Consider the following 16,560-nt stretch of genomic DNA (forward strand, 5'->3'; position numbering starts at 1 on the left):
TAATTTCTAATCATAGGAGAGGTTTAAACATAACTGGAATGCATAACTTAGAATATAACTTGTCTGATTGTATTTTTAAAATGTCCTGGTAAATGTGAAATGCTTAGATCATTTGTACTTTGTCTATTTAGAAGGCTGGATATTGCCATAGTTTAAGGGTCTCATTTCCATTCAGATTTTACTATCCTATTCCTCAAGGAATCTCACTAAAGTAAATAGAACTATATGAGGCGTAAGGAACTATTCAATATAAGGGTATCACAATCTTGTCCCTGATTTGTGTTTACAATTTATCGCTTACCAGGTTTTTTTTTGCCACTCTTATCATTTTCTCTTTTAGCTATTAAATTAGAGGATTTTAAAATCATTGATTGAATTAATCAGTATTTATGACCTAATTTGCATCAAAGTTTCCTGTTCTCATTCAAGTCCATTTCAAGCTCCTTCTGACGTCAGTGGAGCTGGATAAAGCTCCAAGGTGAAAAATGTTTAATTCTTGAAAATCCTGGTGGAAATAAAGACAAAATTGGTGAGGTAATATTAGTCATTTAAGGTCTGATGCAAAGCATATTCATCAAAGTTTTATTAGGACACTGTATGTATCTATCAGTTCATGTATTTCTCTTTTGGTTTTTTAGAGGTTAGTAAAAAATTTCTTCATTCTTCATTGGTTAAGAATTTTTTTTTGATGTTGGAAGAAATGTCTGAATTACAAGAGTTTTATTTTGCATTTATTTTACATTCATTATGCATCACATTTTGAGGAAGAGATAGGAAAATGATTGGAATTTAAATCCAGAGTGAATCAAAGTCAGTCTGATAAATCACATTCTACATCTGCTTTTGACATGTTAAATAGGTCTTAATATCTCAAGCCATGCTCTCTTCTCTCTTAAGACCTCACTACTTTTCTCCTCAAAACATTCAGTTTCTGTCTTTAGTGATCTGACATTAACGTGTAATCGTAGTTCTATTAAATATCATGATTAGCTCCAGTAACATTCAAATTCTGATAATAAATCTTAGCTTGAGTCAAGATCCCATATTACAAAAGTATTGGAAGTGATGAAATATGGTATATTGAGCAAAGACTTGTATGTTGAAGCTTGCACAGCGCATGCCGGAATTATGCCTGGCTGTAGCCATTGCTGTTGGTCACTCACTGTCATGAGCACTAAATTCCCTAACAAATCTTAAGTGATTTTCTAATGAAAATAGTGAAAATCTTGGCATTTGTATGACTATGTTCTAGCCAACCTTGCCCCTCAAGGTAGAATTACTAACAGAGGCTTGGTCTACACTACGCGATGTGCAGCAGTGAAGAACAGTATTTGCTCCTCTCCCCTCCCCGGTGGCAGACGGTACAATATGACTGATATCCGTCATTACCATCAGCCCATGAGAGCTCCTGGCTGGCCTCAAGTGAGGTCGGCCGGGGGTGCCTGGGTAAAAATAGGAATGATTCCTGGTCATTCCCAGTAGATGGGACAGAATGGCTGGTAACCGCCCTCATCGTAGCAACTGGGGGGCTGAGCTCCATCAGCCCCCTCCCTTTCCTGTGTAAAGAAAAGATTCTGTACTGCCTGGACTATCATAGCGGCGGAATGCTAGGCTCCTCTCCTCCGCATCGCTTAATGTCCTGCCTGGACTGTCATAGCACCGGGAGGCTGCCTCCCCCTCATTTTATCTCACTAACAAGTCATTGTTTCTTATTCCTTCATTCTTTATAACTTCATGGCATGTAGCTCATCATTTCTGTGGGATCTGACATGTAGCAGCTGTGCTCTCTGATACATTGGCTCTCTAGTACACTTGCCCCATATTCTAGACAGAACTGACTCTATTTTTAGAAACCATAAAGGAGGGATTGACTCAGAGTGTCATTCCCAGTTTTGCCTTTGCGCCCCCAGCCGATCTGAGCCAGGGGCACCCGTGATAGCAGCAGACAGTACAGAAGGACAGATAACCATCATCTCATTGCCAGTTTACACTGGCAGCAGACGGTACAGAATGACTGTTAACCATCTCTGCTATCATGCAAAAGCAAATGAATGCTGCTGTGTAGCACTGGAGTATCGCCTCTGTCCGCGGCATCCAGTACACATACGGTGACTGTAAAAAAAAAAAAAAAAAAAAGGCTGAACGGGCTCCATGGTTGCCGTGCTATGGCGTCTGCCAGGGCAATCCAGGGAATAAGGGCACGAAATGATTGTCTGCCGTTGCTTTCCCGGAGGAAGGAATGACTGATGACGTTTACCCAGAACCACCCGCGACAATGATTTTTTGCCCCATCAGCCACTGGGCTGTCAACCCAGAATTCTAAGGGACGGGGGAGACTGCGGGAACTATGGGATAGCTACGGAATAGCTACCCACAGTGCAATGCTTCGGAAATTGACGCTAGCCTCGGACCATGGACGCACACTGCCAAATTAATGTGCTTAGTGTGGCTGCGTGCACTCAACTTTATACAATCTGTTTTATAAAACCAGTTTATGTAAAATAGGAATAATCCTGTAGTGTAGACGTACCCACAGACTTAAGCTCTTTTGCAAGCCTGAAAGATCCAACTGGACTCATGCTAATGAGTGATATTAAAACATCCCCACAACAGAATACAAACCCAAATTGTCACTGAATTTATGGAGCATGTGGTAAATTCAAACAGTTTTAAACAAGGACATGAGTGAAAAAATTGTATTTAGAGATCAGAATATCATTATCTGATGAGCAGATTGCTTTGCCTTCTTAGTGTATATCAGGTAATCTTGAAGTTGGATTGATGAGGGATGAAATGAGAAAGGAAGAAAAAGGCAGTAATGTGAGCAAAGAATTACTAGATGCCCAACCCTGCTCCCATTTCAAACCCATTATCATGTCTTAATTATACCCATTGTATACAGTGCTTATGTGTGTATAGTATTTTGTGTTTTGTATATTTGGTATGTTGGGGGCATGTTGATAAGAATCTTGGTTTGTGTGCCACACTAGTTTTCAATAGAAATTACTATGGCATGCACTGTATATTCTGATACTAAATCTTTGTCATCTCTTCTCTTTAGGTTGACAATAGATGCTGAGTGCCAGTTGCAGTTGCACAACTTCCCAATGGATGAACATTCCTGTCCACTGGAGTTTTCAAGCTGTAAGTAGTGTGCTAAATTTCCTGTTCCACCTTCATTTCATTGACATAGGTAGGGCAAGATTCTTAGCTAGGGTAAATCAGCACAATCTGTTGTCTTCAATTGAATTTGGATCAGGGAGGATCTGGAACTTATTCTGTAAATGTGTACACATTGTATATGTTCACAGATATAATAAATAATTATACTTGAGAATGGTATGTGCTTTGAGACACATAGCTTAGATCAGAATACACAGATATTCATAATACTTAATTATGCTTGCCATTAGAGTTGGCTTTTATTAATAAATGTTGTGATCTGGATCTTTGTCACACTTGTTGCATACGTGTGTCACTCCATTGACTACTGTTGGCATGTGGGTTGACATCTCTGAAATCAAGCTATAAGGTGAAATGAGAGATTTGACAATGACTTCAGAAGGGTCAGATTGTGCTCTAGATGTCAAGTTGGTGAGGTGGGGCGAGGCAAAAAGAGAACCCATCCAAAAATGCGCTTTTGGAAAATAAATAAAATATTAAATTAATTAAAAGGTAACTAACATACCCCCACTCCCCTGACTATGTTGCTCCATATTTTTTCTGGATAAATAGAAAATGAACATGTTTCCCACAATGTAAATTTTTAAATTAAAATAAAAAAAAAAATAAGAGTATGCAGCTGTATTTGTAATTGTCTTGAAGATGGCTACCCCAGGGAAGAAATTATTTATCAGTGGAAACGCAGTTCGGTGGAAGTGGGAGACACCAGATCTTGGAGGCTCTACCAGTTTTCTTTTATTGGACTGAGAAATTCCACTGAGGTAGTGAAGACAACCTCAGGTAAGATAAGCTGCTTTTTTCTAATCTGTTTTCATTCAAATTCTTTGTTTTATGTTATATATGGAGCTCAGCACTGGCAATTAATAGAACAAATTGATTTTAACTCCTTATGAGTCACCAGATCTTCATGTATCCTACAAAATGAAATGCTGTCTCTTGCACAAGCTTGCCCTGCACATTCAGCAGCACAGGAAGGAGAGAGCAGCCGCTCGGAGGCCATAGTCCCCCCTCCAATGGAGGTGGACAGGGAGTGGGTAGCAGAGAATAAGTGGAGCCTTGACTGGATCCCTAAGGACACTGGGCTGTGTAGCTGAGCAGTTGTGCAGAGGGTAATAAGCTACTATTGGACCATACTACATGATACCTGTCCCTCCCACCCCCTCTCCCCCAAAGCAAGGGGGGTAGCCAGGGAGAGAATTGTGACCCAAAGTTACAATTCTCTTGTTGCAGCAACATAGCTGCACACTGCCCCTTACTCAGGGCTAGCTCTGAATTATTAAAAGCTACCGTGAACTAGATATGGTGTGTCTCAGGTAGTTCTGCTCCATATTTCTATCTGTGTTACCCTCCTTCAGTATGTAATAGACTTTAAAATGATAAAGTAAGGTCACCATTTTTAATACTACTCCATTAACTAGGCAGGAAAGTGCATGCCACTTAATAAATCAGGTCACAAACACATACACTCTAGCATTGGTGGTGGAAAGGATTAGCCATTTGGAGACTGGTGGAAGCTATTAAGAGTCCAAAAGGGTATTGCATACTAATATTCTTTCATGTACATTTATTTTGTCATTGATTCTTTCTTTCAAAAGGAAAGCTGAAATGAAAGAGGTTTCTTTTGATGATACCAAATTTTATTCCACAAGTTGAAAGAGATCTGTGGGTTTGTGACAATAATTAATGATAATAATTATTAATAAAAGGGTCACATTACCAGCATAATCCAAAAGGAGGTATGCTAGTGCTGAAAGCTGCCTGCTTATACATTATACGCAGTGAAAGCAATGCGGTTCAGGATATGTCGGGTTCCTAGTTCCTGAGAAAGTGGATATTAACCACTGATGACATATTTAGTCTTCTGGGTAGGAAGAAAAGGACTGAAGCTTCTTAGTCTGTGGTCACATTTGTCTCAAAGCACCTTCTGCCATCCTCGCTGTAGAAAATATTTTGTCATCTCATTAAGGAAATGTTTGACCTTCCACCATTTCTGGCAGATGAAAGGTGCAAAGGAGGGCAAGGGGAGAGTGGTGGAACACAGCTACTAATAATTTGCATTGTGTAAGGCATGGTTGAGTCACTCACCCCCAGAGCAAAAAATATATAATCAGCATAGCATCTCTCCTCAGTCATGCCCCTAAAATAGGCACATCCACAAAAGACAGCAATGAATAAGTGGATGGTTCTAGGGTCTGGTCTTGCTCCTATTAAAGTCTGCAGCAAATCTCACATTGACTTCACTCAGACTTGACTTGTGTTTCTTTTATTTGCTGTTTCCCTTTCCTTTGTTTTTTTTTTCCATTCTCTAATGGAAAATATTTGTCTGGAAGAGGAAAGTAATACAATTTGAACATACTACAAGCTTCAGTTCCATTGTTCCGCTGCTTCCTGCATTTGTGAATCAAGAGCATTTGATGATGTTCCTTGTAATATTAAGAGAGTGTTCATTGAAAGAAATGATGCATTCTCACAAAAGGAAAAGCTCTTCCTGTGGGACCCTTAATCTGGTCTGAGAAACCATGATAGTGCTCTGAGAGAACCAATATAATTTAAAGCTCATATTTGTTGTTTCCCTTTTTCATTTACTTAAACAAATAAACTAATCAATATTAATTGTGCATTTAAAGTCAGTAAATACCTACTTTAGCCAACGCTAGATCAGTGACAAGAAATGCTTTCCAAAGCAACTTAGTCCTGCCAAGCTTCTCTTAAAGGCCTGCTGGGACTGCACAGACAACTTGGAAAAACATTGTGTTCATAGGCATCTCCTCCCTGTAGTGTTTATCATATGTTCTCTCTATTTTCTTTTCTCGGTTTTTTATTGCTAGAGCTATTTGCATGGCTCCCACTGGCTGCGAATCACCGTCCCAGGCCAATGGGGGTGGTGGGAAGAGCTGCGGGCCGAGGGGTGTGCTGGCCGCGGCTTCCTGCCACCCCATTGGCCTGGGACGGCGAACCGCTGCCAGTGGGAGTCACGGTCCACCAAATCTGCTGACGCGGCAGATAAACAAACTGGCCCGGCCCACCAGAGTGCTTACCCTGGCAAGCCGCATGCCAGAGGTTGCCGACCCCTGCTGTAGCATCTAGAAAGCCTTAGCAAGTTTGCTGCTCCTTTGAAGAGATGGTACACAGCAGCTTATTAACTGGGGTTGACAAACGCTTCACTTCAGTCAACCCCTCCGTGTTGCTTTATGGTAAAAGTAAAACAAGTTTATTAACAAAAGGTCATAGGTTTCAATGATATCAAGTATAAGCAATAAGGATAGAAATGGCTACAAACAAAGAAAAAGTAAAAATGTGTTTCTAAGACTAAAACTCAACTTAACAAACAAGAGTCTTTTGTTCAAAGAAGTTTTTCTCACCATGGACTTTCTTCCAGCATGGCTGGTTAAACCTTTAGCGAGGACACAACACACAGAGCTCAAAGCGCTTGGTTTCCTTGACTCCTTAGGTGAAGGATAACTATGGGGTTCTCTCCCCTTCTTTTTATAGTCAAGCAAACCTTTGAAATGTATTGTTTGAAAAGTAAGCCCAGACAAAGTTTCTCTCTGCTGCTGGGGTATAGACACCGTGCTGTCTACCCCACTGCTTGTTATCTTGATAGCTTTGTTACCCTATGTGTAAGCGAACTTCCATTATCTCTGCCTGAGGACGAGGCTGATCAGATATGCAAATTCACATTCTTTTATCTGTGACAGACTGGGCTTATGTATTGTTGCCCAACACATTTTAAGAACAATTATAACTATTTGTACCCATGCCATACATAGACTCCACGATTTTCAGGACTAGTGAGTTGAGTTTTGATATGATGTCTTACATGACACCTTTTAGATACAGATTATGACAACAATGTGTTAGGTAGGGTGAGTGTGTCAGGCCTCACAGGAGCTGCTGACACAGAGTAGTGAACAACCAATGGGACCTGGATATCACAATATGTGACACTAAGATGTGTAAGACCTGACTGCCTGCACATGCAACTCCCTAATGTGCATACACACAACCAGCATGTTAGCCACACACACACACACCCCTATCAGCACACAATTGGGAGAGCCCAAATTTGGAAATCTGGCCCTAGACTATTGCCCTCTACAAAAGAAAAAAAGACGACTAGAATATCACAAGCCAACCTATCATCTCCTTTTAAATGCAGTGAGTCATCCTGAGTTGTGAACCTGTTCCCATAAATAGTGAACTTCTCAAACCATCTCTAATGTACCTGGAAAGTCACATGGAACCAAAAAATCAAGTGGTGACTGAGCAAATGGGCTCTAGCCTTTGATGACATCCGGGATTTGTTTAATGTAAATAAGAAATATTAACTCTAAAGGTGCTAAGCTGCTGCTGCTGTTGTCTCTGAATACTCCACTGAAAGGAATGGATTGTTAGACACTCAGTAGCACAGTAACAGTCAGAGACACAGCCAGTGCATTCTATGTGAATATACCTGGAACATTTGGAAGCTTTCAGGCAGTTAATTCATTTGCCAAATGATTTCACTGTGCAGCAGGAGACAGCTCTTCAGCATCAGATTCCTAAGTGGAAATAATTGCATTCTGCCTGCAAATATTCCCCCGTAGTTTCAGTTGGATGCACCATTTTTTTCCCTACTGAAAAGCTATTGTGATGCTGGTACAGAATGGCTGCCACCTCTAGCACAACAACAGAGGTAACTGTGTTTTAGCCATGGGTGAAGTGAGCTGTCTGTGCTGTGAAGTTGAGCAAAGGGGCAGAATGTCATTGAGAATTAAGTTTTCATTTCCTGAGATCTGTGTTGTTGGAACCACAGTGATTTAGCTCACATTCTTTACAATCAAATATTTCACATGTCCATAGGCCATTACCACATGGCTGTATGAAACATTCATATTGAACTGAGCTTGGGCGTGAGGTTTCATGCAGTCCATGAACTTCAGTCCATGCTCACAAAATCTTGGTCAACCTGTATTGATGTTTTTCACTCAGGTAGGAAACGAACCTTTCTTCCCCAAGCAGCCTTCTTTGTTTGTACAAGTTAATTTGGTCAGAGGCATTGTTCTTTTAAACAGAACACATTTACATGCTCTTATATTTGATCTTGATGCACCATTGTAATGAAGTGAACAGTTGGCAGGCAGTCAATCCTCCTAAATCCTAGAGAGCTCCTAACAGCCATCAGTTTTCTCCCATGTTTCTGCTTTAATCTGAACTATGGTATTGACACATATACTTTGTATGTCATATTTAGATGTCGCTATAGGAAATGGAGATGCTAATGTAAATTCAGCAAAGCATCACATAGTGTATTCTATACATTATTATTCACAGAAATATTTCGTATCTACTTGATAATCTTTTAAATCATGTTTATCAGGGAGTAGACTGATGTCCTCCAGCAGACAGGAGACTGCAATTGCACAGCAGCTTCAGGCAGTGATCAGCAATGTTAATTGAATAGTGGCATATTTAGGGGACAGGGGCATGTCCAATGCCTCGCTATGTGCTGGCTATCCCCAACCACCATAACAGTTCTTTGCGCCACTAACAGCCAGTGAACATTAGTGCAACCTAAGTCTGTTCTAACTTATGATGGGAGATGACCATGGGTGGCACAGCCAACTCAGGATCAGGAAAGTACAAAGATGACTTATATAGCCCAGTTCTCACCTGCATTAGGCCAGATTTCTAACTGCTCTTCTGTTTCAAGGCTACTGTAAAACTGGCTTGAGTGACTGCAGGAGGTTCTCCTCTACATAGCACAATCCTGAGATTGCTTAGAAGCCAGCATAGTACAGGGATAGGGCCAAAGGGTCATGGCTGAAATGTCCCTGTACCTAGCAATGCCTCAGGCAGACAATGCAAGTTACTGCAACCCTTAAGTTGCTCTAAATTGTCCAGCTCAGTGAACAGCAGCCACGGGAGTAGGAGTGGTAGGGAGGAGGGGGTTTTATAGCCACTTATGCAAGTAATCCCTCCTGAGCAGTACCAAGTGTTCCATGGCCAAAACTGAAGAATTTAGTTAGTGAATAGGTGTTATATACTTGTATTCTGATTTTGCAGTGAGCAGCACTCACCTAAACATCACATTGCACAGGTGCAAGGCAGTGGACAACCAATGTGTCTGAGATTATCTTTAGGATCTTTATTGGTCCCTTCTTAATGCTTTAGGGGGAGATTTATTTCACAACCCTTGTTTGCTTTTTTTTTTTAAAACAATACTAAATTATGACTTCAGACACAAGAGCCAAAAGAACATCTTCTCTGTAGGACAATGGAACATTTAAAGCAGGCAGAAAAGACAGACTGAAATTCCAAATCTTGATATTCAGCACCCCAATGGTACAGTAACTCTTATGTTTTATGTCAATTTAAATATTTCTGGCTGAATTATCCTAAGGAATCATAGAAGTGCAGGACTGGAAGGGACCTCAGTAGGTCATCTGGTCCAGTCCTCTGCACTTAAGGTGGGACTAAGTAATAACTAGATGAATAGTTCGCAAACTTGTTCCGCTGCTTGTGCAGGGAAAGGGACTGGCGGGCTGGGACGGTTTGTCTACCTGCCTCATTCGCAGATTTGGCCGATTGTGGCTTCCAGTGGCCGCGGTTCGCTGCTTCCAGCAGCTTTCATTGTCTTGGAGCAGTGAACCGCAGCTACTGGGAGCCACGACTGGCTGAACCTGCGGACATGGCAGGTAAACAAATTTGCCAGGCCCACCAGGGGCTTTCCATGCATAAGTGGTAGAACAAGTTTGGGAACCACTGAACTAGACCATTCCTGATAGGTGTTTGTCTAGCCTGGTCTTAAAAAACTCTCCAATGATGGAGATTCCACAATCTCCCTAGGCAATTTGTTCCAGTGCTTAACTATCCTGACAGTTAGGAAGTTTTTCCTAATGCCCAACCTAAACCTCTTTTGCTGCAATTTAAGCCCATTGCTTTTTGTCCTACCCTCAGAGATTTACAAAAACAATTTTTCACCCTAACTCCTTGTAACAACCTTTTATGTACTTGAAAACTGTTATATCCACCCTCAGTTTTTTCCTCTCCAAACTAAACAAACCCATTTTTTTCACTCTTTCCTCATAGCTCATGTTTTGTAGACCTTTAGTCATTTTTGTTGCTCTCCTCTGGACTGGCTCCAATTTTTCCACATCTTTCCTGAAATGTAGCATCCAGAAATAAACTCAGTACTCCAGAAGACACAGAGAGAATCACCCAGGAGTCTTCCTTGTCATGCTGCCTATGAAAATAAACTTTAGGGTACAGCCGATACAGTATAAACAATACTAGTGAATACTTTTGATAACAAAACCTATTTGTTGATGGCATACCAGACCACCCTTTTATTCATTGATTTGTGAATATTCAAGTGAAAAAGTTTTATTCATAACAATATCTACAGAAAGCAAAATTGCCATTAATACAATAATACTTGTGAGTGGATCCACACTGGGTCCACTCTTCAGTAAAGTTTTTTTATTATTATTCACACAAAATACTTGTTGTTTATTTCTTGTTTCACAACATTTATATAGTTCTGGATAATCTGTGAACAGAAAAAAGGACTTTTCCTATTTATAAAATTGAGAACCCCCAACTAGGGAATAGAAATAATACCATATAATTTATGTAACCAATCCTACAATAGCAAACAAGATGAGTGAATCTGCTTAGCAACCATTTTCTGAATAGTCCACAAGTTCAAATTTAGTCATATAACTATGAATCAAACAATTATGAATAATGAACACATCTGTAGAAATTATAATTTGTTCAGGAACATTTGTTTACTGTGAATAATTTGTACCACTCTCGATGAGAGTCATCTGTTCACAAAGAAAAGGTGGAGGTGAGAGCACAAAAATATACACTGCATGTCCCACCTTTGGCCATCCAAATTGGTTAATTGTGTGACAAATGAATAATTATAAATATATTTACTCAACTATATGGATGAACCAATTTACACATGATTAAGTTTTTGCCTGATTTTTTTCTGTCTCCTAATACTATACATACAGATAGGGACATACCCAGCTGCAGCTTCACACACAGATGCTGAGATCCTCTGCATGGGAAGGCTCAGTTAAGACACCTCTCCATTGCTAAGACATGCCCCCCCCCCGGAGTGTAATCCCAAACTTACACTGTCTTGTGCTGCAAAGGGAACTGTACAGCGTAAGCTCATAAAATTCACCCCTCCCTCAATGTGGAGAGAGATATGCAACAACTTTCTGCCCCAAGTTATATTTTCCACACACTGGTTTTAGACAAAATAAAAACAAGTTTTATTAACTACAAAAGATAGATTTTAAGTGATAGCAAACAGATAAAAGCAAAGTAGGAAATAAAATTGCAAACTGAACTTAAAACACTGGATAGGTAAGATATGAATTAGCAAATTCTCACCCTGAGTGATAAACAGGTTGGCAGATTCTTAAGGTACAAATTGCCTTGGCTTTCCCAGATTTTCATACACAGACTAAAAATCACTCTAGCCTGGGACCATCACTTCACACAGTCCTTGTCCTCAGGTATTTCCAGGTGTGTTGTTGTAGAGAGAACAAGGAACCATCATGATGTCATTTTCCCCTTTTTATATCTTCTTCCTACTGGCTGGAAAGCCCTTTAGCTGTGACCTGGATCAAACAGTGTAATGCTGTCTCTGAGATAGTTCTATTGTACACAGTTCCTGGGGCAATAGCTGTGTGCATTTCCTCAATAAGCTATTATCATTGTTTGGCCGTTTTACTGTTGTACCTGACAGGCTGCTCATAGGTGTTTTCAACCTCACAACATGTTTCAGTAACATATATATAGCTGAACTTCATAACTTCACATATGACAATAGCACATACAATCCAATGAGATATTACTGTCTAGCAGAGGCAGGTGAGTAGCACCTCATGACGACAGTGTGAAAAGACCATCCACCAAGCCATTCTGTGCTATAGTCTGAAGTTGTTGTAATCACCACGAATCTGATCCCATGGCAAGTGAAGTCAATAACAAAACTTATATTGACTTCAGCCCTTAGGGAACAAGGACTTCTAATACACACATTTGTGAAATCCAACAGGACACAGTCAGGGCATCCAGGAAATATAATTAATTGAGGCCTATTATTTTTGGACATGGTGCAGCAAAGTTTGTGATGCAGCCCTGCCATGCTGGTTGGAAAAAAATAAATGTCATTCTTTCAGGAACAACAGCTCTCGGTGAGAACTTTTGGACTAATGTGACCACGATAGTTGCGTCAGTGCATGCTATGATTCCATAATTTTGTTGTCTGCCATAACTATTGGAAAACAGCTCAATGCAAAATGCTGAGAGGGAGCACACAGCCAAGAAAGCTGAATTATAAAAGATGCATTAGCCACATACTGCTATTGTAACTGAGTTTGAAGGGCTATCAGAGTTTCATTGTTAATGCATAAAAGCATTCAGAACAAAAAGACGTCCTAACTTTGTAACTATCATTTTACAGTGGAAGTTTAGGCTTTGTGGACTAAAGGTCTGAACTGATGGGGAAAATCCTGTGTTCTTATGGAAATACATATTTTGAACTCCTGTACTTTGAAAGATGTACTTTTCTATTCAAGTTTGCATTGATAAAGATACTGAGAACTTTACACTTCCATTTTCTGCCTCAGGTTTGCTTGTTGCTAACTGTGGCTATAAGGAGAGTTGAAAGACTCTTTGATAAAGATTTTCTCCCTTTAGGGAAGGTTAAAGGTTTCAGTAATCACATGGGTGTTGACATTTCAGTGACCATAATTCAGCCATCTTATTCCTTGATCAGTCTTGCCTATTCATGGCTGTAACGCTGTCTGAGTCACCCCAACAAAGTAAAAAGATGACTTCCCCTGGCGGGTATTGTAGCCGAGTCATAAAAGTGCTCTTACCCTCAGATAGTAAGAGTGCTCTATTGAGCAGATGCTCTTTGGGCTCAAGTTTGCCTTTCTATATATCTGCCCTGCATCATGGTTTACTACAGCTTTAGGAAGGACAGGTAAGGGAAAAAGAGATTAATATACAAACAATCAGAGAGTGAAGGAGCTGCCAGATTTTATAAACATCTCAGTTGCTTCCCAGGCAGTATTAATTAGAAAAGCACCTATGCTGAATGCAATAATTGGTTTTGTAATACATATAAATATAGGACTGTTTCTGATATGAGAGAACAGTGACTTCAAGGGAAAAACATTACTCATCTATTTAAAATAGTAGGACAAATAATATCGAACATATAAAGTATGAAATTTAAACTTGTAAAAAAGAAAGAAAAAAAAAAGGTCCCTTGACTGTTTTTTTTCTTAGGATAAAAACAGCAAATCCATAGTTTGATCACATGTTCAGAAGCATTTTCCACAAAGCAAATAGCTTACAGACATCACAAAAACAATCATGTTGTCCTTAGCACAGTTGTGAATATAGCTTTGTAAGTACTGATGAGTTTTTGAGGCACATTATGTATATAAAATGAAAACTTCCTCTACACAGCTCACTTCTGTTTTTTCCTTTTTCTTCTTCTTTTTTTCCCTCTTTCCTGTTTGCAATAAAATCATAATATTGGTATGAATGATTGATTGTCTGGGAAACTGTTGTAGTACCACAAGAGAAAATCACTGTAATTTTATTGTTTGCAGTTGGAGATGGATCTAATTAAAATGAATTGTGATGGGAAATCCTTAGTTCAAAAAGATTATACACAATGGCTTAGTGGCTAAAGAAAATGTAGATTCATAATTACTTTTGAACTACTCTGAGTCTGTATATTAAGTCCTATTTTAGAAGACTTTTCTGTATAATAGAAGGGCATATTAAAAATTTTATAGGAATAAGTGCTATATTCTGGTGAGTTGCCTAAAATGCTATTTAGAATTCTCAGCACCTAGTAACTTCCACGTCTAAACAACTTGATACATTAAACAATTCTGCAATGGAAGTAGGATGTGAATCTACTTTGATATCCTGAACTCTTCAAACTAAGGCTATTATGCAGTTATGGAGTCATGAAATAGGCTAGGTAAACGGTACGCTGATCCGCATTGCACTGATTTTTGAATTTCTTCCCTACTCATGCTTTATTTCTGGAAACTCCAAGCGTCCAAACATAACAACTGACTCACTGTACAATTATTTTGGCCATGATTACCTCTCTCTTTTTTCCTCCCTCCACTTCTTCCTTCCTCAGCTCCTTCCTGTTCCTCTTGCTGTGGGAGTAATATATTTGAATCAGGCTTTAACAAACCTAAATTGCCTGTTTAAAAATTAACATTAGAAGGAATGTGTGAAGGCAGTGATAGCTTGACGCGGATGCTGTGCATCACAGAGGGATTGCTCATTTGAAATAAATTTGGATTTGCCTCTGGTGTATGTGTGTCCTAAATAATAAACACATATGCCTCCAAGGTTGTTCTTGCCCAATTAAATTCCTTCACTCTGTAAGTGCAATTGCTAGCTTCTCAGCTTCATGTCATTACACAGCATTTTTGGTAACCTACTTAGCTAAGATGCTGTGGGTTTTCCATCACTGTATTTGAATTGATATAATTGAAGAGACTGATTAAATACATGGCAGTGCAACAGACCTGTCAGAGTCTCACAACGTCAATAGGTGGTAATAACAACCAAATCAACTTAAATATTTCAATATGGAAAAATGATATGAAAAATAAATTTAAGACCATCGGGTTTTTAAGAGACCAGGTGATCAGCTGACATCAATCGGCATAGTTCCATTAGGTCTAGATTTTACTTTTAATTGTGTTAGAAATAAAAAGAAAATAGGAATAGGAGGTTAAATGGAAATGGGCACAGCATGTGCAGGCTTTTAGTAGAATTCCCTATAATATAGCTACCCTGTAGGTAAATACTGCACATGCTGTTATATTACATTTATTGGTAGATGTACTCTGCAGTTCCACACATGAGACCATTTTGCTTTGGTCACATTTTTAGTATACTTCTTAGGATCAGTAGCCTAGCAAGGGAAACACAAGAGTGAAATATTAAATACAGTAATCTCTCCTTCTGAATGGGAAACAATATTTTATCCTTATGAAATCAAGTTTAATAAATTAATATGAACTGACCTATTTCTGCTGGTGAGATGAATTCTTTATTGCAAATACCATATTTCTTTATTTCCTCTTAAATAAGGCATAATTTCCTCATTTCGATATATATACATATATATCAGCTATATATATGCCACTTATCTAAAAAGAAAATACAGTCTATTAAATTTGTTCCTTGCTGCCACTGAGCAGAGTGTACAATTATTAGATTAATATAATAAATAAAATATAACATATGCTGCTAAAGAGCTGCAGGATACAGTTAATGTAATAATGCTTTCCTTTTCTATTATGCCCTATATGAAGGAATCTCAGAACACTTTACAGGCTAATGAATGATGCCTCACAACACTGGTTTTTAAGTGGACAAGTCTTACTGTGACATGAAGAACAAACTCCTTGGTTTGTGAGGGCTGAGGGCTGAGGGTGAGGGTTGTGGTACTAGTCAGAAAATATCTGTTTTTAGAAGTCAATAATACGGATGGCTGGAAAAATGCTTATTTTCCAGATCACTTAGGTTGTAGCTCATCCAACAATTTTTCCTCTCTCTGAGTTTAGAGCACCTTGACAATGCTAGTTTGAACTATTGCTGATTTGTCATATAACGTGTGTCATAACTGGTCATGTGCTATTTTTGGTATTTCCTGACTAAATAAGTGAAAAACCAATATAAATGAGAGCAGAAGCCTTTATATTTTGAATAAATAATTATTATTTGTGGTCATATAGTATACACATAAAATTACGCAAAAATTAAAGTTAGTAAAAACTGGGGGGATTTTCTTGGAATATAATCTGCTATTATCCACTCAAATTCTTATAAAATAAAAACTGAATCCTTCCAAGCCTCCCTCATTGAAGTCCATTTCTCAGCTCACTGCAGTAGACAGCTTTGTTCCAGACTAGTAATCAAGAATAATGAGAAGGGTAAAATCACAAAGAAGAAAGTTAATGTCTCGGACACTACAATGGCTCTTACTCCCACTGCCTGTGCAGGTTCAGTAGCAGTAACCAAAGGTAATTTATTAGAGTATCTTCCACTCCTGCTGCCTCTGCTACTGTTCTAGAGCCAGGGTCCTTTTTATCAGGTTTTCTTGAAAAACAACTTAGTAGCAGTGTTAAGTTGCCATCCAGAGAAAACCAAAGATATTACTGACTAACACACAAGGACCCAGTTACTTTTTCCCCACCATCTCTATCATTAAAAAAACCAATAACTCTATTAACAGACATGTTATAAAAATAGAAAGAACTTTAACTCTTCGAAAGGCATAATACTGTCTGGGCACTGAGGGAAGCCTGCTCTGGA

The 16,560-nt window shown here is 39.1% G+C and overlaps 1 protein-coding gene across 4 annotated transcripts in view; it reads left to right on the forward strand.

Moving 5' to 3' along the window:
• The window catches only part of GABRG2 (gamma-aminobutyric acid type A receptor gamma2 subunit), a 96,886-nt gene that overhangs the window by 38,886 nt on the left and 41,440 nt on the right, over positions 1 to 16,560 (forward strand). For all 4 annotated transcript variants that reach the window (XM_030573603.1, XM_030573604.1, XM_030573607.1 and 1 more), the window contains 2 exons: positions 3,062 to 3,144; positions 3,826 to 3,963. In XM_030573603.1, coding sequence (XP_030429463.1) covers positions 3,062 to 3,144; positions 3,826 to 3,963 — 221 coding nt within the window. The remainder of the gene's footprint in view (positions 1 to 3,061; positions 3,145 to 3,825; positions 3,964 to 16,560) is intronic.

The sequence above is a fragment of the Gopherus evgoodei genome, chromosome 8, assembly GCF_007399415.2.
Source record: "Gopherus evgoodei ecotype Sinaloan lineage chromosome 8, rGopEvg1_v1.p, whole genome shotgun sequence".
Lineage (NCBI taxonomy): Eukaryota > Metazoa > Chordata > Testudines > Testudinidae > Gopherus > Gopherus evgoodei.